This window comes from Onychostoma macrolepis, chromosome 23 (assembly GCF_012432095.1).
Source record: "Onychostoma macrolepis isolate SWU-2019 chromosome 23, ASM1243209v1, whole genome shotgun sequence".
Taxonomy (NCBI): Eukaryota; Metazoa; Chordata; class Actinopteri; order Cypriniformes; family Cyprinidae; genus Onychostoma; species Onychostoma macrolepis.
The window spans coordinates 13,745,457-13,768,878 of NC_081177.1; the positions used below are offsets into that span (position 1 = coordinate 13,745,457).

At 38.8% G+C, this 23,422-nt stretch overlaps 1 protein-coding gene across 5 annotated transcripts in view; it reads left to right on the forward strand.

The window, feature by feature from the left end:
• The window catches only part of fignl2 (fidgetin like 2), a 58,008-nt gene extending 41,419 nt beyond the window's left edge, over window positions 1-16,589 (forward strand). For 3 of the 5 annotated variants that reach the window (XM_058762288.1, XM_058762291.1, XM_058762290.1), the window contains exons 3-4: window positions 2,097-2,238; window positions 12,147-16,589. In XM_058762288.1, the coding sequence (XP_058618271.1) occupies window positions 2,214-2,238; window positions 12,147-14,203 (2,082 nt within the window). In that variant the 5' untranslated portion in view covers window positions 2,097-2,213 and the 3' untranslated portion in view covers window positions 14,204-16,589. Of the gene's footprint in view, window positions 1-42; window positions 153-2,096; window positions 2,239-12,146 lie in introns of those variants that run through there. The other 2 variants (XM_058762287.1, XM_058762289.1) reach the window with 2 other exon arrangements.
• The last annotated feature ends 6,833 nt before the right edge of the window (window positions 16,590-23,422 follow it).

Sequence of the window (23,422 nt, forward strand, 5' to 3'; positions counted from 1 at the left end):
AGGGAAAGAGAGAGAGGGAGAGAGAGACAGAGAGAGAGTTGAGTCGTGTCCCATATGTGGAAAAAAGCATAGCACTGCACACACAAGCCTGTCTGCTCCAGGAATTATCTAACTGCTTTTGAATCTGATGTGGAAAATGCAGGCATGAGTAGGTGAGTCTACTTTAATATTAAACTGGACACTTTGCTGCTACTGCTGCTGGTGTTCTTGTCTGAAGCTGTAAATGATTGAAAGTCTTAACTCTGCATTGCACTGTCCTCTACTTCTCCTGATAGCCTGTACTCGTCTTCTTCTTCACTCCGTTTCATTGCATTCTCCCTCCTTTAATGTGAAACATCCACTTCTGCATTCCCAGCACTGCATGCAGGTGTCGGTTTGTAAGCGTACGGCTCTGCATGTGTGTGCATGTGTTGCGTATATAGATGTGTCAGCTTTCATTCTCAGCAAGTTTAGAGGTTGTTGGTTTAGCAATAGTCTTTCGGTCATTGAGCAAATGTAAAAGGATCCATGTTTTAGTTTAATTTATTCTAAAGGCACCATCCTGGAATGAAGATCTGGAGTTTTTCTGTCCTTAGCTGATTTCTGTCCCGATTCTGACAGATTATTAGATTTACACAGTTTTTTATCATAAAACCAGAAGTTATATGAACTGTAAGAGAACATAAAAATATACTATATTAGGTAAAGTGTCACACAATATCTCATTTTTGTCATAAAGCCAGCATGAACTGTAAGAGAACATCTACATAAAAAGATACATTATTAACTGAAGTTTCATTCATTTCCTGTTTTTTATTTATTTATTTATTTATTTATTTATTGTTGTAAAACCAGCAGTTACATGAACTGTAAGTGAACATATATATATATATATATATATATATATATATATATATATAAAATATACTATATTACATAGTTCTTTAGTGTATATTTTGTTATCACTCATTAACAGGTATATATGTGTTAACCTGACCAGTTTAGGTTCAGTAATAAACTGACCATTAAAATACTTGTGTGATTAAAAAAATAAAAAATACACATGAACAAAAATGAATTCAGTTGTTTTTATCATTATTTAATGTCTAATTTTGTAATGAATCGTGTGTCAATTACCATTTCATTTCCTGAAAGCAGAGCTGGAAGCCACACTGTTTGAGTAGCATTATTATGTAATATTTTTCATTCATGTGTGAGCTTTCCTACATGCTCACTTGAGAAGAAATTACATTCTCCTTTGAAGCACACCAAGCAAATTGTTCATGCCACGTTTTGTGATGAACTAAATTCACTTGATGTTGAATTTTTATTATTTTAAATTGTTAAATCTTTGCATTTTCATTTTCAAGACAATTTTTTTTAAAATTATGTGTAATTGTATTATCATTTTTAAAATCCATATGATATTAAAAACAATCAAAAAATACCCTTCTGGTTATTTATTTGGATACACACACACACACACACACACACACATTATCTCTCTTTTTTTGACAGATGCAAATAGAAAAAAAAGAACAACTATATTGGCAACCACAGAAAGAATAAAAATAATAATAATAATAATAAAGAATAAATATATATAATTTATTTTTCATTCTTTCTGTGGTTTCCAATATAGTTGTTCTTTTTTTCTATTTGCTTCTGTCAAAGAAAAAAAGAGAGATAATTGAACCAGGAGAGTGTGTGGCTAGGGATGAAATGAGCTTAATTTTGTGAAAGCATGCTCTCTGCTGCTGTTATGAGGCGAGGAGAACGGCTATGGTATGCATGGTTCTTTTTGTCAGGGAGATTTAGAAAGCCCTCTTTAGAAGCTGGACACAGCCATACAATCATCTTAATGCCTGTGTGCAGGCTCTTAATGAATACCCCGTGTGTGTTCAAGCCCACAGTGAGAGTGCCTATGTCCGTCACTGTTTTGCTCCTGTCTAAAATTGAAATGATGCCTTTGAGGTTCTTAATTGTTGGTTGCATGTACCTTACTCGCGTTTATGCATCATAAACTTGTTTTTTTACATGATAAAATTATGCAGTGCAGTGTATGTGTATATGATGAATGTTCACCCCTGCTGATCGCTGCTGCTCTTTTTTTTCAGAAACACGTTTTTTAGAGTCCCAATGTGAGTACACGCCAGCGATGGACTACAGCCGTACAGACGCTAACCTGGGTTTCCCTGCAGAACTGTTACCGTAATTGAGACCAGATCCGCAGAATGCTGAGTCCCATTGTTCCCTATAGTAAGTTTAACATTTTTGACATCAAACCACAGAAAATGCAATAAATAACTTATTGTCAACTCTAGACTAGTCGTGAATTCCCCTACGGCTGCTTAAGTGTTTAGTTTGTTGGTAAACCGGTTTGAACAAAGGTGCATTTTAAAAACAAAATTATTATTAGGTATGTGTCATGGTTGGTAGGACAGGTGTGGGGGGTGAGCTGATGGCTCTACCAGGAGAAACCCTGTGGTTCTGCCAGTGTCATCTCACCATGATTAACCACCAGTGTCCAGCTTACTAGCTTTCCTGTAGCTCAAATAGTAGAGCATGGCGCTAGCAACGCCAAGATCATGGGTTCGATTCCCAGGGAAAGCAAGAGCTGATAAAATGTAAAAACTGTAACTTGAATGCAATGTAAGTCGCTTTGGATAAAAGCGTCTGCTAAATGTAAATGTAGCACAGTTACTTCCTCTATCTCTGTCCTTTTCTGAATCTGTCTTTCTGTCTCTTCTTTTCTGCCTCCCTTTCTCCAGTTCTCTTCCCCCTCCTCACTGTTCACGACTGACCTAATAACTGACGTGTCCAGTTTTAGCCCCCATTCCTAACCCCCCTGCCAGGCTTCATTTGAGCTCTGCTCTGGCCCTCTCCAAAACAGCATTGTTTGTAGGCCAGCATGGGGTTTCTTCCCCCAGTTCTGCCTGAAGAGATGCTTTTTTCTCCACTCTTTAGCTCTTCTTCTCTGTGCTTTATAGGCATGACAGTTACATGAAAAGAGGGAGGGAAATCAAACTAAAGGACCAAGGCACCTCAATTTGAGGTGTAATCATGTATTAATGAGTCGCCGGCTTGAATACCTTTCAGCTGGCTTGCTAGGTTGTTGCATCAACCCATTACCATTGATGTCTAATATGGTGTTATAATTCCATTTAGTGAGGCATTCAGAGGACCTTTGTCAGATGTGCCAATGGAATTACTTTTTGGTTGTTTTGATAAATTCCTTTTCTCATGCAAACTGAATTCTGCGCATACGATTTAGAAGAAAACTTGGTTTGATGAGGGGAAGACATTTTATAATCAATACTAATGATAATTCCACATTTCCGTAGAAGCTAATTAGTTGATCCTCAGAAGCTGCACACCAAGAAACATTTTATATCCAAATTGAAAACACAGTTTATGTCTAGATGTACCATTTTAGTTTTTCGGTTGCAAATTCTTGAAGATCAGTTGTTAAAATGCCACATTCTTGACTGCTGTGACTGTAATGGCTGACAACAATCTATTTTTACTTTTCTGTTTTCTTTATTATATATATTCCTTCAGTATATAATATCATTTTTAATATTAATTTTATTTGTTGTATACAACTCTAAAGTAAAATAAACATTAAAATCTAATTTATAATATTAAAATATTATATTTAAAAATGCATCAAAAGTTTGGGGTCAGTCTTTTTTTTGTTTTACATTAATTCAGCATTAAATTGCATTCAGTTGATCAAAATCGACATTTATTATGTTACAAAAGATTTCTAATTCAGATAAATTATGTATAATCTTTTTATATATATTCCCGATTTCCAAAATTTTGTGTGTATAAATTATGTATTATTTTATATTTATAATTTGTTATGATATGCTTGTTGCTGTATAATGAATCAGTCATTTTTAAAGTAAGTTTTTAAACGTTTGCTGTCTAGTTCATCTCTCTTTATGTTCAAAAATGTCCGTCTCACTTTATTTTCAAAAATGTCACAAAGCCCTGTCAGAATATTTTGAATTCTTTGAGGATCTGGACCGTTGTTTGTGTGTTGTTTAGTGTACACACCTTTTAGCCAAAATTCTAGATGGCTAATGTCACAGATCCTGATTTTCCAGTCCTGCAGCATGCATTCGGATTTAGCAAGTGGTCGACTTGTTTTAAAAGTTTGATGCTTTTGTGGGCTGTACGTATGTGCGTGTGACTGTTCAATCTGAAAGTCTAGTGTGATATTGAGACAGCACACAAAGGTGTTAGATATCCCTCCTGTTTACTCTTTGAGCTTTTAAACTCAGGCAAATTCTTTTTTCTCACGGCCGTTCCCAGTCCTGATATGTCCTTCCTGTTCATTCTTCCTCATTCATAAGTCACCAGAGTCAGGTGAATGTAGGGCAGCTTATGTGATATAGATGTGAATAGTGTCACATCCATGCTGGAATTTTCTTTGTGAAGCAACTTTGTGAAGCATTTCTGACATCCATGTTTATGTTTGATTGGAGAAGACAAGCATTTTTGTACTCTGTATGCGCGTTTGAGGATTTTGTCTGGTGTCTGTTACATGCAGTTACATGCACTCTCGTTGCATCCACAAACAATTATAAGTGTTGCTCTGATGAGCACGTAGGTAGGAACCGCAAGCTGAAGAGCGTTCAGAGTTGAAGGAAATCTGAGAGAGATTCCTGGGGCCATGGATACTCCTAGAGGGATTTGGTGCAAAGAATCTGTAATCTGCACTTCAAACACACCCTTAAATCAGTCCCAGGCCAGCAGCCCATGAGTGCTCTAACTCTTTTTGCTCAGGGGCCCTGCTGTCCAGCATATTCCTTGTTTAAAGAGAAACAAGCATAGCCTCAGCTCTCTCGGTTTACTATGACCTCATTTCTTTCCTTCTCCACACTGAAGGCCCAGGCAGAAGAAGCACTCTAATTGCATCTGTTAAGTCATTAAGGCTTTGAGTTGGGTCTATGGGAAGGGGCGCGCTGGATGCCTCAGAAGAAGCGATTAACAACGAGCATCCAACATATCTATTCTAATGAGAGCGACGGGGTGAATGCGGCTCTGGAGGGGCATGCGGACCCTTGAGTAAACAGGCAAGGTGCTGAAGTGTTTGTGTGAATGAGCGCGGGGTCATTAGCGGCGGGTGTGAATGGACTTTAATTAGCCCGCAGTGTAGTCAGTGAGATGGAAGAGAAACGGCGGCTGTGGGGAAAGGGGCTTAGAGATACACATTCTGCCTGGGACCTCCCGCCTCTGCTCATCATCTCACCGTCGTTGAAGACAGCTCATTAGGCCCGTTGCTGCTACAATTACGCTTCCAATTAAGTCCCGGGCTTCTGAGGCTTATTGGGCGTCAAGCTTATCTGCTCCAAGATATTCCAAGATATCCCTCAAAGGGTTTCTCTAATTTAAGATGTAGTTCACTCAAAAATGAAAATTGTGTCATCACCTTTACTGTATGTTGTTTCAAACGTGTATGACTGTATGTTTTTTTGGACATACATTGAAAGTCAGTGAGGTCCAGTGTTGGTTTTGGACCCCATTGACTTTCATTATATGAACAAAAACAGTTAAAAAAGATATTTAAAGCATAATTTCTCATAGAAGATAGCTTCAACAGTAGAGCATATTGCTAGCAACACAAAGGTCATGGGTTTGATTCCATCCCAAAAAAAGAAGCAAGATAAAATAAGTGTTTGGCCAAATGCATAAATGTAAATATAAGGCCATACAGGTTTATAACAATATGAGAAAATGTTCATTTTTGGGTGAACTATTCGTGTAAGCTGGAATGAGTTTATCCAAATCAGGCATTTGCGTAACGTCACAGTATTGTCCAGTCTGTAGTCAGCAAAGTCAATATACGTCTACACATACTATATGTCCTGCATCCAATTCAGTGTTGTTTTAGTATCATTTTTATACTATTATAGTTTTTGTTATTATTTTGAATTATATTTTAATATTTTTTGTAATTTATACTAGTTTTTGTTTGTCTGTATTATTGTCTATGTTAGTCTATATTTTGTTGATGCTTTTTAGGTTTTAGTACTTTAGATTAAACTAAACAAAAATGAGAAATATTGCCTTGGCAACTATACGTTTAATTTTTTATGTTTTATTTTGTTTCAGACAGTTAATATTGATTTCGGTTACACTTTAATTTAAGGTGTCATTGCTACAGTGTAATTATACAGTTAAGTACTGAGTAATATTAATTAACTACGTGTACTTACTATATGGTTAGGGTTAGGATTAGGGTTTGTTTTAGGGTTACTTGCATGTAACTATGCATAATTCATTGTTATTGTAATCGTAAGTACATGTAACCTGTGTAACAAGGACACATTAAAATAATGTTACCTTGATTTCAAGTAATCTTTTTTTTTTTTTAGTGTTTAGTTGTACTTAACTGTAATAAACCTGATCCATTCCAAGTCATATTTTTGAGTGTGCACACAGAAAATCCCAACATGTTTGTAGGGTCATTAAATAACAACATTCAATAAACAACGCAGTCCGGGAACTCCGTGAGGGGGCAGGGTGGAAAGGAAGGAGGGAGAGGGGGAATGAGAGAGATTGGAAGAAGGGGATGGAGGAGAACAGGGGGAGATGGAGGAGAGATTGGGTAAGAGAGACAGATGGAAGGGGGTGATTGGTCATCACAGGGCCTTAGGACAGCTGTTCTTTGATATATTAGTGGACACAATGACCTAAACCTGGCCTGCGGACACAGAAAATAGGAACCCTGTTTTTCCTAAAGGGGAGGGGTGCCAGGCATTTGGCCATTTGTGGACAAGAATTAGCTGGTCAGGGGGATGGGGATGTTGTTTCTAAAATTATGAGCATCTAATCATTCTTTCAAACTACCAAGGCTGTGTGTTTCTCTCGTCTTTAGCTCAGTATGAGCTGAAATGTTGTGCTTGACAACATGCACTTTCATTTTCCCCCTAATGTGCCTATATAATTCTTTTGATTTCAGACTTAAAGGAAAATATGTATACAATCTGAAATGTGCAGATATTCTAAATTTGTAATCATTTTCTCATGAGTAATAGCCTACATTACGTAATGCATTTGTCACATTGCTGATTTTTCATTATTCTTATGCTGTTAGACTCAATATTTACTGTAGTCATCATCAACATGAACCCACAGATTGCAACACTTACAGTGTCCCAAAAGGCCAAGCAATAACAACTTCAAAGCTCAGAGATTATGGACTGCAGCTCAAATGGAGAACTGGTGACAGAGAGAGAGAGAGAGAGAGAAAAAATCAGATCCTTCACTGCCACTCTAGCAGATAGGCTCCTTCCTCTAGGGACCCCACGGGGCCTGGCTGAAAAGAGCCATGGCGTCTGGCAGTGCGCTGAGGAGCAGGTGTGAAAACTCATAAGGCCCACCGCCTCTTCTGCTATTACTTCTTTTTAGGCCCATGAAAAGGGAGCAGATGAACAGAAAGAAAGAGCAACAGAAAGAGACAGAGAGATCATGTTAACCACACTTCTGTAACTAATGCATCAATTTATAAAAATTGTCATAGTTATGGCCTATTATGCATGCCTTGTAAATTATGAGGCGCTGTTGAAGAGGGATCTCACACTTGTCTCTTTATTATTTTCCATCCAAAGATATTTGAAAACTGGATATTCAAAGCCATTTTTGTTTTTTGTTCAATATATTGAATTACATAAATATTGTATATCTCAATGCTATTTATTTATTTAGAATTTTAATTATTATAAAAATAACCTGTATTTGATTTTTAATAACTACTGTAAAGGCTCTGCATGACTTTAAAGTGTCCGATAGGCTTCGTCATCGACATTTTGCAGTCCCTCTGCCTAAAGCATTGATTTAGAGACGTCTGTTTACGGAATACAAATCAGCTGATGATTAGAACACAGGGTGCCATCTTATCTGCAGTGAGGTGATTAATTCATGTAAACATAATCCTCCCTCTGCACTCTTTTCAACCAGATCCACTCTCATCTTTCTCCCTCTCTCTCTCCCTCCTTCATCTTTATTCTCTCTTGAAAGAGCCCTTCTTTTGTGGCATCTGCGTCCTTCAAAGGGAGTTCCACACATACCAGCACTGTGGGCTGAAGTTTCGGGACATAATTCCTAACAGGATGCTCACTGTTCAACCGTACAACTACCTCTTTTAGGTTGTTTTGATGTTTTACTGACAGAGATGGATCGTAATTAATCAAATTCTCAGGACTGAGAAGTAGTGTGTGTGTGCTGTTATTTCCCGTCGCTTGCCTTTAAAGTTGTCTCCTATTTCAACAGGGTTAGGGCAGATAAATGCAAGTACACTCTTGTCTGTATGCCGTTTAGTTGAAGACGCAAAACGGCGTTTGTAGATTTATATTTGAATATGCAATGAGGGGGGTGTCTTTTTGTAGATAAACCTACTTAAATCTATGTGTGGGGTTTAGGGAGTGGGTGCCCACAATAATGCCTGATTGGATTGATTCAGCCTGCTCCTGTTTACAACTGGCCCCTGTGCAATCTGCCTGGTTTAATGGCCCCGTGTCCCAGAAGGCTTGTTGCATCCATGTAGGTTTTGTTCCTCAGGGCAGGAAAACAAAAGTGACGCGGCCTGAAAGTGCACACGGACCCCTGGGGAGCTGTGAAAAGCTGAGCATCCTACGGCAGCCGAGCCTGTTCGGCTCTCACATTGCAGAACCTTCTGCTCCCTCAACCTGCTTGTAGTAACATAGTAGTCGAGTCAAAATCATAACTGATATTTTGGTTATTCTGACTTCCTTCAGCACTTTATTGTAATCTACTGATATTAACTTATTAGTTATTTTATTCAGTTCACATTTGTGAAATCAAGATGGCGCACACAAACAAACACACACGCACATTTACAAAAGAACCCTCAATAAATCCCAGGACGGCACAAAGGCTGTCAGCGCACTGCTCCTGAATAGATTAATAAGATTTCCATAATTAGGCAGGCCTCTGACAATAGGATCCCTCAGCTTTTGTCTCAGGACCAACAGGATTGTCAGGCCAGGAGGACGTCTGCTGGATGGGCTGTGCAACAATGAACACACAGACAGTAAGACGACCAGTGGAAACATCTGTCTCCCAGCCAGCCTTCGGACCCGCACAGAGCCACCACGGCAAACCACTCGTCGCGGTTCACACAAAGCAATGGCCAGGAGCTCCCATGTGGACAATGAAGTTTTGTTTAAAGGGCCCTTGGTTTCTTAATCCACACAACGCTCCTCTGTTTACTCCAGCCTCTCGTGTTAATGATGTGAAATTAGAACTGGTCCTTGCTATAATTTAGGTATATGTGTGTGTGTGTGTGTGTGTGTGTGTGTGTATGAGGGAGGAGAATGAAACCTGGTTGCATCCATGTTGAGACAATGCTGCACTTTCTCCGGCATGTATCCAGCATAACATATTTTTCCATTTTGTTTAACCGTCTTAATTACCTGTTCAATGAAATCTCTCTTTTTTCCAATTATTTATTTTTGTTTACAGGCGCACTTCATCATTTTTCTCACATTATTTAAGGTTAAACGGAATTAATTAGGCTTTGATAAAGAATTATACTGCTGTATTGGCTAACGTAAAAACTAAGTGCAGTGCACCTTTAAATTTGTTAATTGCTACTTTCTTTGTATAAAATCCAAAAAAAAAAACGAAACTAAATTAGAATAAAATGTTTTGCACTACTTTTTGTTTTTTTCGTTAATATTAATATTATTAATGCTAGTTAATATAATCAGTAGTATAATCAGTATTTTACTTTATTTTACAGTGCATCATTTCTCATATTAATAATGCAAATGCTTTGGCAAGAGAAATGTACAGTTTTTGTGATGCCAGTAAATAACCTGAAAATGTAAAGTTTTTTTAATAGAATATTCTTTGTTCTTGTGTGACTGCAGCTATATTTCTCAAAACTTATCATCTCACTCTTTATTGGCATACTTTATAAATTATTCTTTGGCTTGATTCTGTCATTTATTCACAGAAATAAATGGCCTTCAGTGGTCATTTGCACTTCTAGTGGTGTAATTGGACCATCTATTCTCAAATGCCCAGAATGAGTTAATCTCAGCAGCTGTGGTGATTTAAATAGAAACACAGATTAAATCACATCTAGATTATTAGAGTCCCTGCTGAGGCGTAGCTCTAATTGCAGACCAGCTCATCTGTGGTTTATTTCATGCTAATGAATAGCATTTTTAGCTGGGTAGTGGGATATTAAGGTTAACTCTTCTTCTTGAAGCAGCCTGCCCCAAATGGCACTTCCATGTACGGTTTGGCAGCGCTTTCCCATGTGTCTTGGTGCACGCACACTCATGTATATTGATGGAGTGGACAGCAGTTTGGCCGCCTGAATGACTTCCCTAATGTCAAGCTCCTCTCAGATAGACTCATGCACGTGCATGCACACGCACACACACTGGCCGGAGCGCCTGCTGTCCATTCCCCCTCCTCATTCTCTGCCCGTTGCAGGTTTTATGAGCTCCCCTGGGCTGCCATCCATCTCTGTCACACACTGGCCCCATTATTGTGCTCCATACATGCACTTCACAAACCAGTCTGCAGATGGGATTGGCCTGCTGGACATATACTGTTTCTACTGACTGGACAGTGACCAAATGCTTTACCTGTGTTCATCTTGTTTAAAAATTCTGAGGATTTTGTTGTTTTTATCTTGTAGTTATATTATAAATCCGCAATAGCAGTAAGGTGCTAGTTTGTACGTGGGGAACTTAAGGCTCTAGATATGAATATGAAGGACATGGTAATCCAATGGCCATCTGGTCTGTTGGTGTGATCTTTTGGAATAAATAGCAGGCGTAATCTGAAGACACACATGGGAAGGTTTGGCAACGGGAGGGGCGAGAGTTCGAGAAACAGAAAGAGCACACAAAGGGGGAGGGCCGAGTTTTTGGGAGAAAAGAGTGAGGTGGAACATAGCACACAGGACTGAAACTTGATTTAAATGGAAATAAAGCAGCAGCTTGCACACTCTGACAGAAGGGTGAATAACTAATCATAACTTTCTCCTCAGATTGCAGCCTATGATGAAGATTTGCAGTTTAACCTCCTCATTTCCCCCTGTAGCCCTCACCCCAGGCTGATTCCTGACAGTTCAATAATGCCAAGCTATGTGTGGAATTTAGTTAATGCCTCTGGAAGGAGCAGTTGCAGACCCTCATGAAATGGCTGGTTTTAAAACTATTCTCTGCTCCCTGAAATTCTCAAGACCAAGAAAACAAAAAATGCACTTCCTATTAAAGGATTTAAATCTTTTTACTATTATAACAGACATAAATTATGCATTTTGCTAAATAATTATATTTCGTATGCTGATTCATTGTGATGGTTCATTTTAGTAAAATTTTTTATGAAGTGCCTTTGAACTGGGATGCTGTCAAGTGTATTGCCTTTTTGAAGCTCAGAAAAGCTAATGTTTTATGAAGGGGAAGGGACAGGGCGGAGACTGGATGTGGATAAAAACACTTTTTTATTTTTTATTCAGATTTATTTTTCCTTGTGTGAATTAAGATCCCCTTCATATTAGGCCAGCATAATTAATCACAGGATAGCCAGAGGAAAGGGCATTCCACACTCCCAGTGCTTCATGGGAAGTGGCCAATGAATAGCACAACTATTTTGTCCACCAGTCCCCCACTTTTTCCCCATATCGTCCCCTCCCTCTCCCCCTCTGTTCCTTCTTCCCTCTCTTTCCCTCCCTCTGTCAAGCTGGCCACAGAGGCCTTTTGGAGAATTGCTTTGTGGATGGACTGTGGTGGTGGGAGGGGATGTATTGAGGGAAACACACACAGGCTGATAACTGTTTCTCCTCTGGGAGAACTACAGATGGCAACACAAGGCTGATACATGGCTGAGGGCTTGAAAAGAGCAAATTCACAGCCCTTTTCTTTTATGCATACTGCAGAAAAAGAAAAACTCCCTCTGCATGCATGCACAATACCAAAAGAGTCCTGTCACTAAGCAAAATGACAAAAAATAAGCTCCGCTATCAGTCATAATGTGTCTTTAGTCATTTTGACTAGTCTTATAATTCTTTGATAGGAAAAAAAAGACTGATTTGTGAATGGTATATGAATTGTATGCTGTTGATATATATCAAGTTCTTGCATAATCTGACAAATTGCTGTCTCCGGCAGGCCTATTGAAGATGCACTGGAACCCGGAGCATGCACAGTCCCTGAGCCAGTGGCCTGAGCAGCATTTGGACGTGTCCTCCACCACCTCATCCCCTGCCCACAAGTCTGAGCTCTACCCCAGCCGCAGCCGTAGCTCCTACAGCTACGCCTGGGCAAATGATGACATCTCAGCCCTTACTGCCTCCAACCTGCTGAAGCGCTATGCTGAGAAATACTCTGGCATGCTAGACTCACCATACGAACGCCCTGCTGTGGGCACATACCCTGAGCCTGGAGCCTTTGGGGCCCTTAACGGAGGCCAGAAGAGCGAACTGGAACCTTGGCCTCTAACGCACAGCACTGACGGGGGGTATCCCTTGGTGCCTCCTTCTTCTCATGATGGTCTGTCGGGACCAAAGGTGGTTCCCACATCAGCAGGCCCACCAGGCTCGGGCAGTGTGTCAGCAGTTAACAGCAACCTTTCGGACTCGGGATACAGCGGGAGCAGCTCCTGCAGTGGGCCCCATTCCAGTGACTACCCTCCCAGTTACAATGGCACCTACCTCTCATCAGGGTACTGCCCCCAACCCAGTTCAGCACTTCCACCAGCCTCGTTACATGCCCTTCAGCCTAGCCCCACACTTCTCCCCAGTTACACACCTTCTACCCCCGTTTACAACTACCCTCCTAGCACCTACCCTCACCAGACTAGCCTTGCTCCTAGCTACACCCATCCAACAGGCCCTTACATCCCCTCGGGCATAGCCACCCCCTCTCCACTTCCATCAAGACCCACAGTGGTTGGTGGAAGCTATGGCTATCAGAACAGCAGTCTAGGGGGCTCAGAGCCTGGTGGCTCTCTGAAGAGAAAAGCATTTGAGATGACCCTGGATGAGGAAGATGGAGACAATTCACGCTATAGGAAATATAGCTATGACCCCATAAAAGCTGGGGGAGATTCTCCATATGGGGTCACTGATAAAGCTGAGTGTCGTGGAAATGGCTTTGGAACGGGCAACACAGATCCTCAAGCCTTTAAGCCTAGTAAACCTTCATCTCAGTCGAGCCTGGAAGGAGACGAAGTGGGGAAGTACAGTGGGCTAAAGCCCTTGGTTTCACCATCGTATGGAGCCGCAGGGGACTACAGTCCACCGGCAGCCATGACTGGGGAGAACGGAGGTGCGGAGCAAGGCTTCTCCCAGCATCGGTCTCAGAAGCGCTCTGATCCCATGAAAAGCATGGAGCCCCAAATGCTGGAGCTAGTGAGCCAGGAACTGCAAGATTGCAGTCCGGCTTTGCTTTGGAGTGAACTGGCTGGGAACTGTCACATCAAAGCAGCGCTGGAGGAGGACGTGCTGTGGCCTGTCCTGCGACCCAACCCTGCCATCCGCCCACCCAGAACCGTCCTGCTGTTTGGCCCTCAAGGAGGGGGCAAAACCACACTGGTACGATCCATGGCATCTCAACTGGGTGCTACCTTCTATAGGCTGAGTTGTGCAACTCTGGCCTCTAAATTGAAAGGAGATGCAGAGCAACTTCTTGCCACTCTGTTCTCGGTGGCAACAGCCCGACAACCTGCAGTGGTGCTGCTCAGTGAGGCGGAGGCCGTTGAGGAGGAAGGTCTCAAACAGCAACTGCAGGCCCAGCTGGAGAAGATTCAACATGGTCAGAGCAACGTGGTTCTGGTTGTGTGCACCACAAGACGGCCTGATTTGATCAAAGATCCTCTTATGCGCTGCTTCTCCAAGCGTTACCACATAGGCCTGCCAGATGGAAACACACGCAGACTTGTGCTTCTGCAGGCGCTGGCGCCCCAAGGCTGCAGTCTGGGCGAAAGGGAGATGTCAGCAGTACTGCAGCGTTCAGAAGGCTTCTCCGTCTGGGAGCTGCTGCAGCTCTGCCAGCAGGCTCTGGCATCAGCTTCTGCCTCTGCACCCGTGCCCTTGCACGGCCTCCCTTCATCTCTTTCTTCGCCTACCTTCCAAGACTTTGAAAATGCTTTCTGCAAGGTACGCCCTCACAGCACCCCCAAAGAACTGGACACTTGTATGGAGTGGAGCAAGGTTTATAGCCACTGAGAACCTAGTCAGCCACTGGTTGGGGACTGCTAAATGTTTTTCTTTTTTTTAACTACTTGTTGCAGCCAAAAGAGTGGGACTTGAAATTACAGTTTATGGTGGGGAGGCATTTTGGATTGAATGCATTTAATCTAGGGAACATGCCATGGTGTGTTGTTTTTCTATAAATATACATATACTTTATTTTTTCCCAAAGAAATGAAATATTAGGCCTTTCTTGAAGGGGCATTTATTAGTTGCTAGGCATATCTGATAGAAAGTCTGAATTATATTTTGGAATTTCACTGGAATTCCAATTAGCCTTGATCCTGGACTAAACCTGGAGGTTATAGATAACTTGACTTTTCCTGAAAAATACCCCCATTAATTACAACTCTCAGGATCCTATTTATTGCCAGTCCACTCCAGTGGTGTTGTTTTATTTGTGTTGATTTACTTTAAAGATCATTTGGTGTTAAAGGGCTTAGGATATATCAAAACTACTTTCTTTGTACCAAAAATGCTCACCAACATTATAATGTCCAAGTCACAGCATTCACCAAAATGTATTTACTGTTCTGCAACCTCTTAGAAGAAAGCAACAGTATTTTACAAAGTTGATTGTTAGGCCGCGGTCAAATCTTGTGCACTTTGTCAAAATGGTCATTTTACCAAAAGAGTATGCATTGCTACCCAAAAAGTATTAAAATGCTAATCCATAGAAACTCAGATAATAGAAAGACAGACTTTTACTGTTGGTACACTTCTTTCAGAACACTGTTGAAGATAATACATATTTTCCCAAATACAACAATATGTAAACAACCCATCACATTCCTCACAATCTCGTGAGAGCCTTTGCTCAGGACCCTCAAACACAAAAACAAGCAAGGGTCCGTGAATGACTATTTTCTCTCTTCTGCTTTACTCTGTTTATTTTATTAGTATATGTAGTCTTGTTTGAAATACTCAGGAAGAATTTCTTTACCTCAGAAATGATAAATAAAGAATGTATGTAATCTTAGGGTCTTAGTAGTAAGCATTGAGGTTGGAGGTGAGCAACAGACCTGACACAGACCTGTATACACACTGCATCTGTGCTGTTACCTCTTAGGTGAAACTTGAAAATGCTACAAAGACAAACAATGAATGTAATTCAGGTATTTCGGAGAATATCTGATGCCATAAATCCATGTTTTTAACTCTCTATGAAAACATTTTCCCTTATCCTTACCATTTATTTTGATGTAGATTTTTGATGGAGTGATGATTGTCTTCATGAAGTGTTATTGTAGATGGCAAACAAGACGTTTGATTTTGTTGGACAAACTGTTTTCAGAAACCAAGGTACAAAGCATATGTCAGTGCCCTTTTAAAACAACCAATGCAAGTACATGAGGATATATAATTGGCAACTAATCATGTCTAATCATAAATTGTGTTATACCATCACGTGTAATGTATAAAAACACGCTCATCATGTAGACAATCCAGATGGAGCAGCCTCTACCAATTTTTCAAATTTTCAGCTTTTTTGGTTTATAAGGTATATAAAAGTTGCATGGAGTGATCAGATGTCTTCAAATTGCCACTGCTGAAGAAACTGAGATTATTAAGTTTATTTATAATGTCTCTAGACTGGCTTTTGTGGATTGTTGAATTTTGATCAACTGTGATGTAACAGCCGCTGATCACTCCTTTACCCCCAGCACACCCCATGCTCTTAGCACAATGGTTTGTCCCCTTGGTTGCTGGCCCTGTACAGCCATGTGGTGAGCTGATTTCCCATCCCCCGTTCCTCTATCTTAAACACGGCCTTTTGGAGAAGCCATATTCTGACCGATGTCTAGTAACCCTATAGCACTGTTTGGCTCTTCAAGTACAGCTGGTGGCTTCACTCATGCCACACAGGTCAATCAGAATGACCCCAGGAGCACATATTGATCAGTGCCGAAGAGGCAAAAACCTACAGAACCTGGCAGACTCAGGGACATCCAACACGCACAAATACATCGTCTTGTGTAGAAACATTCAGCACCAATTTCCATTCGTTCAAACTGAGATACACCATTTTTATTAAGATATCATAGGCAAATACAGATATTTCGCTGATTTCAAAACAGGAACACAAAGATACTGAGCAGTTTAACAGTTTGTCCAACAAAATTGTCATTAATTAGCTGTTTTGAATCTATTAGTACAGTAACTTTGTTCTTGGATCTTGTTCTTGTACATTTTCTGTAACCATTTCTACCTCATTTTTGCAGCATATTGTACATGAAAATATTTATTTCATGTCTTTTTTGATGTCTGTTATAAAAATGATAATGTTCTTGAACTGTAATGGTCTACCTCAGAAAAGACTGTATTTTAAGAGAAAAGTATTACACAATATTAAAGAGAATATGTCGAAAAAACTTGAATGGCTCATCTTCCCGTACATGTCAAGTGGTAGATTGTGAAGGTAAATTGCACATGATTTCAAAATACCAGTGAGATTATCACATGATGCATTAAAACTAAGATTTGTGGAATATTGAGGGTCATGCTATTCTACACTCTGTTGTCACTGAGACACTACTACCTTTTCAAACGGACACTACTACCTTTTTAAACGAACATTTAAACAGGCTTCAGGGTGGAGTGTCAAATAAAGGTGCTCTGTGGTCAAAGGTTCAACATAGTACAAAAAGAAAAGATAATTTATCTTATGGCTGCATGAAATATAGTCCATACAGATATGATGGGAATTGACTTAATTACTTGCGTGTGATTGCAACCGTTGTCTTAAACTATAGGATATTCATCAAAACACTGACCCTCAACATAACCCTCTTTAAGTCCAATGTATTTTTGTAGTATGGCGATTAATCTCATATTTAATGTATAGTGCTGATGATTAAGTCTCTGATTAAGATGAATAATGCAGGATTATACACAGTCCTTGCCCTCCAGTCCCTATCTAAAGGATAATTAATCTCCAGCTACCAGTAGAAATTCATTCATTCACACACTCACCTTGTGGTGGCACTAAGGGTTAATAACACGAATTTGAAGGTCAACAATTACCTTTCCACTGAAAGGAGTTGATCGGAGTGTTATTTTTTTCTAGCACTACCTCTATTTGGTTATCCAGTGATGCTTGTATTTCACATATTGATGGACAATTCTGGAAGTTCCTATTTATATTTTTATTTAATTATAATTGAGTATATAAAAGTGTAAAGGCAAAAAAATTGTTTCCTGTTGAGGATATTTGAAAATTTACTTGAGCAAGCAAAAATTCCTCATCAATCCCCATATCTCGTCCACCATAACCCTCACCATAGCAACCATCCGTGCTGGTGCACTCTGAGTGATGTGACCCGGTCAGCTTGAATTTGACCTCTCTGACTCCAGAGCTAGAGCAGAATCTAAATTACAGAATGATAAAGTGTTCAGATTCAGCGTTTAGGAAAAGCTAAAAATGACTACTGTTAGGTTTAGCATGTAACAAACTTTTAAGATAGCAAATAAACATTCATATGTGCTAATAATACACAAAAGTGCATATGTATTATAAAAACAATAAAAATAATATAATGCTTAATATGAATATACCTCAGTGTGTAACGTAAAATCAGTTACCTAACAGTTACCTACATAACTAGTCTGTCAATTTACACCTTTCATAAAACCCTCCCTACAATTTCTCAAATGATAATCATAATTATTGCTAAATTTATTCTGTATTTTAGTGGAACAGATGTGGATGTGAGCATCAATCATCTGAAAGATGAAAGTTGTAGATGGAATACAAAAGTTGTAAAAATAATTGCAAAATATATTGCATCCCATAAAGTATATTATAATCCATCGAAGTTATATATAATGTTCTATTATTATAATATATATAGTTAAGTATTATCAGAATATACAGTATATATTATATAAAACTTGTGTACATAGTACACAACACACACTCATGATCACAAAACCTGATCTCATGATTTCATTGTAGCATATTTTCATTCCACATAATCATTGTTTTAAAACACACGATCATTGTGATATGTATTGAGAACATTTGAATTAATCACCAAAACACAACAGTATGATCTTCTTTCAATTTAGTACTTTTAACAATCAGTTCATTCAAGAGCAAACAATGCAAGATTCATGTTTCAAATCACCTTTGTTGCTGAAATACAGTAATAAAGGCAATAATTGTCATGTTAGAAAATACACTTACAGTTTTTGTTGCTTGCTTTGGTACTAATTTCACAAGTAAGGTGTACTTTTTCAAAACTCTTAATGCTAATAACAGACAACAGATCATCAAAAGTGCACTTCTAACTTGCATATCTCACATAAAATCAATAATAAGTATTTATCCAGTGTGTTATCAAAAGGTGTGATGAAGGTATGACATGGCCATAACGTTTTGTGCTAGAACAGAGTTTACTGTCAATGCAGTAAATGTCCTCACTGTGCCATATGACCGAATCTATATTCTAGCTGAATTTTTCAGATGAAGGGTGAGTTATAGTAATGTGCAGTCTTTACCATGGTAATGCTTCGATATACAGTATCACATGGCACCATGTAATGTAAAATGCTGTATTTGATGCCATCTGTCTCCCTTCTTCTGATGCATCTCTGATCAGTTCCTGTCCCTTGTGTCTTGCTGTAGGTTCACAAATAGCAAAACACACGGTTTTACAAATGAGGACGTCCTCAAAGGGAGGTTTTAGGTGATTTTGTCAAGTTGTCACACACACACACACACACACACACACACACACACACACACACACAGGTTTTCCTATCATTATGGTGACATTCCATAGGAGTAATGGGTTTTATACTGTCTCCCCCTATACTAACCCTACTCCTAAACGTACCCTTATGATTTTTTTTTCTTTTTTTCTCATTGGACCCAAAAAAGGACAATGATTTCAGATATTGCCATCTTTGCGGGGACATTTTTGTTTACCTGAACCACACACACACACACACCCTTACAAAATAGTGGTTATCATCGTAGTTAAATCACTTTTAGTGCAAAAATAATTCAGTGCATTTGGTTATCCCTAATTTGAAATCATGTTCTGTAGAAACTAAATATCTATTGAATCTATATCTATAGATGCACCAAATGATTCACTGATTAACCATTAAAATGAGTTAGATTAAATAATAGACAAATGTATTAAACTGAATGAGAAGTCATGCTAATGAAACGTTGATAGTAATAGATTTATGAAAGGCAGTTACTGTGAATGAAACATTTATATAGATGAAACACTTATTTTGTGTAGTGAAAAGGATATTTTGTGATTGTGTGTATTGTAACACAACTGAAAATATGCTGAAATGTTTGAAAAAATTGCTTTTGATGATCTGTTTTGATATTAGTACTAATTTACCAATTTCTTGTGAAAATTGCGCAAAAGCAATTAAAAAGTTGATTATAAGTGTTTCATTTGCATTTGGAAGCTGTTGCTGTGAATCCACATCATGCGGTCAAAGAAACGCTCCATACAAGTGAAACAGACAATTGTTAGGTTTCAAAAACAAAACAAATCCATCAGAGAGATGGCAGGAACATTAGGAGTGGCCAAATCAACAGTTTGGGACATTCTGAGAAAAAAAAGAACACACTGGTGAGCTCAGCAACATGAAAAGCATTGGACACCCATGGAGGACAACAGTGGTAGATGATCGGAGGATCCTCTTCATGGTAAAGAAAATCCTTTCACAACATCCAGCCAAGAGAAGAACACTCTCCAGGAGGCAGACGTGTCACTGTCAAAGTCTACAATCAAGAGAAGACTTCATGAGAGCAAATACAGAGGGGTCACCACAAGGTGCAAACAAGGCCAGATTAGACTTTGCCAAAAAAACATCTAAAAAAGCCAGACCACTTCTGGAAATGCATTCTTTGGACGGCTGAAATTAAGATCAACTTGTACCAGAATGATGGGAAGAAAAAAGTATGCAGAAGGCTTGGAACAAAGCATACAACATCATCTGTGAAAATGTTGGCATGAGCATGCATGGCTTCCAGTGGCACTGGGTTACTGGTGTTTATTGATGACGTGACAGAAGACAGAAGCAGCCGGAAGAATTCTGAAGTGCATATGAATATACTCTCTGCCCAGATTCAGCCAAATGGAGAAAAGCTGATTAGGCAGCTCTTCATAGTACGAATGGACGATGACCCAAAACATACAGCAAAAGCAACATATTACATTTGATTCAAAATGCTTCTGCATTTGCATTTTTCAGAAAAAAAATCCTGTCATGTTTTAAGACAATAGGCAAAATTGAATGGTTTTGGCATATGAAAAAGAATCAGTGTTTTTAAAGGTCAAATAATTTTGCCTGTTGTCCTAAAACATGACAGGATTTTTTTTTCTGAAAGATGCAAATGCAGAAGCATTTTGAATTTGTCGCGTCTTCTGCAGTCAGTCTCTGTGATTTTAGCTTTGATATATTCAGTTTAACCTTTCAAGAGCATATTATGCTTTAAGGCCCTCACAAAAAGCATGTGCATTACATCAAATTCAGATCTATTTTGTTCTACTTTTGAAAGGAATTTGTCCTCCATTTTTTTCACATAAAGGTAGAAATGTTCGTGACGCAAACCAGAGAGTTCACATGCAGTGCAGAAAGATTTCCCATAGCTCAGACCCTGCCTACACCTCTGTTCATAACTGCTCGTGTCTTACTCTCCTTTGTCCTGCCTTGATACTGACAAGGTTGACATCAGAGGAGATCCCTGACACAGGGTGAGTTAAGGCTGCCAGCTGGTAGCAATCAAGTCTATTTAGGAGTCAGGGACACATGGACCCCCAGGGCCAAAACCGTAACTAGCCCAACCCTTAGCCCTAACTCCCCCCAAAACCCTCTAGTTACCCAGTTCAACTGTATTGATTCCAGATGTGCTGCCATCGGTGCTGCTCAGCTCTAGGCCTTTACCTAAGAGGACCCCAAAATAATGACAAGCTCTGAATGAGGGGAGAAAAAAAAATGCAGAGTAAACAAACAAGAGGTCAATCCACCAACAATTTGCTGATTTTTGCCTTCCTTTTAAAATATGAATCAGTGTATTTATAATTGTGCTATATATATATATATATATATATATATATATATATATATATATATATAAATACCATGTATCACTTCTAACTCAATATTTACTATGACTTTTCATCAATAAACTCCTAATTTGCTGCTTATTACTAGTTAGTAAGGTACTTGTTAAGTTTAGGTATGGGCTACAATTAAGGGATCTAAAATGGACATGTAGAATAAGGCATTAATATGTGCTGTAAGTACTAATAACAGCAAATATGCTAGTAACATGCAGTTAACAGGGAGAATTGGCCCCTCGTATTCAATTGTTCACGTATTTGAACAATTTCTGATAACATCTTATAAAGTTTTTTTACTTTCCATATGTTTATTTTCACATTTGTTACTTATCAAAACAGCTGCAAATGGTTTGTTGTGATAGAAATTAAACACTTTGCACAACTATTATGGAATTTTTATTGATAACATTTGTTACTTCAGAATTCCGTTTCGGGCCTGTCAAACTCTATCAGCGGGAGATTGATCAAGTCAACTCTGACTTTGTTTAAATTAAGGCTGGACACGAAAACAACCCCTGAAGCTCATACAGCATTTTCAATAGCCCTCAGACAGGCCAAATGTATCATGACCGGTCAGGAAATGGGCTTTGATATGAGGAATGCCTGAAGCTCGAAACAAACTTCACTGCATGAACATAGGCCATATGGGACGAGTTTGATTTAATCTAATCTTTAAAACCTGTAAATTTAGAATTATTTTACATTAACTATCTTTCATTTTTGACCGTTTAGTTTTATTGCATAACTTAAACTTAACGTGACCAACACAGGTCAGCTCGCTTTCCACATAGTGACCAACTGCCCTCTAGTGGTAGCAAAAAATAATGTTTTTTTGGGAGGAGTAAAAATCTTGTTTTATTAATGTTCTATACATACGCCTACACTATTCTATAGTCTTTTCTCAGAGATATCAACGAGCAAAAGAAAATGTTATTCTAGGTGCGAGTGTGAGATTAGAAATAGTTCTATAGTCGTACTAATGCAGTTTCCTGACTTCAACATTTCCTGATGTAAACGATGATGTGCCGCCAGATCCACTAAAAATCAAGCAAACTAGACTGATAAAATTAGCGACTTTCTTCACAAAACAATAATCGTGAATACGCCAATTTGTGTATTTCTATGCTTCTACAGAAGGGAGCAGAAAAACTATTCAAGCAACTTGTACACACAAAGTAGCTTATAAACCGCAGACAAGGCAACACACCTCACGAGATACCAGTGTTCATGAATTATTCAGATTTGTTACATACATTCATTGTTGAATTTGCCTGTTTTAAAGTCGTAAACATTAAATTCGTTTATTTTATTTCGTTCAATGATAAATTGGAACATTTTCATTGGATTTTTAATTCGTTGTAGTGAAACACTGCTGAACTGCCGCCTTTTTGTTTTAGTGCATTAAATAGCCCCTATATAATATCTCCTCCGTTGTGTTTTTTTTTTTTTTTTTAGATAAGAAACCAGAATAATGAAAACGCAAAAGTAATCGAGCTTATTTGAGAAAACGGAAACCTCTTTCGAAACTCCTTACTGGAAATCAAGTCTTTCTAGCAGAAATGGCGTTGTTTCCCCGCCTACAAGTGACGTTGTGTCTTGATAAACAGAAATTTACCTCTTATGAACAAGCATGATGCATGAAATATTGTCTTGCTAGCTCTCTAGATTTTGATACACAAGCAATGAGAATGTGTAGATATATTAGTCTGCGTTGTGCTCATTGGTGATGATCCCACAGCTGAATTTGTCCTTCTGTAGTTTGATTCTCTGATTTTCAGCAGCGCTGTCTTGTTCATTAAATATAAGTCATTAGGCTACGTACAATTTGATATCTGACAATTTTAATCCGTTTTCCTTGTAATTATTTTTTTATTATTATTAATTTCAGGTGAGTTAGAATTTATATTGTGAATAGTCTATTTATAATTTATAACACCTAGCCTATATTTACAATATATTCGTTGTTGGTAAATTATTAATTCCTAGGTGTTTAAGAAGAGGGTTTCTCTCTCTTCCAGTTTCTTAAGTTCTTTATTAGCAATATAGTTTTGCAATGCTAAAACATAGGCTAAATGCATACACAACACAGTGACAGAAT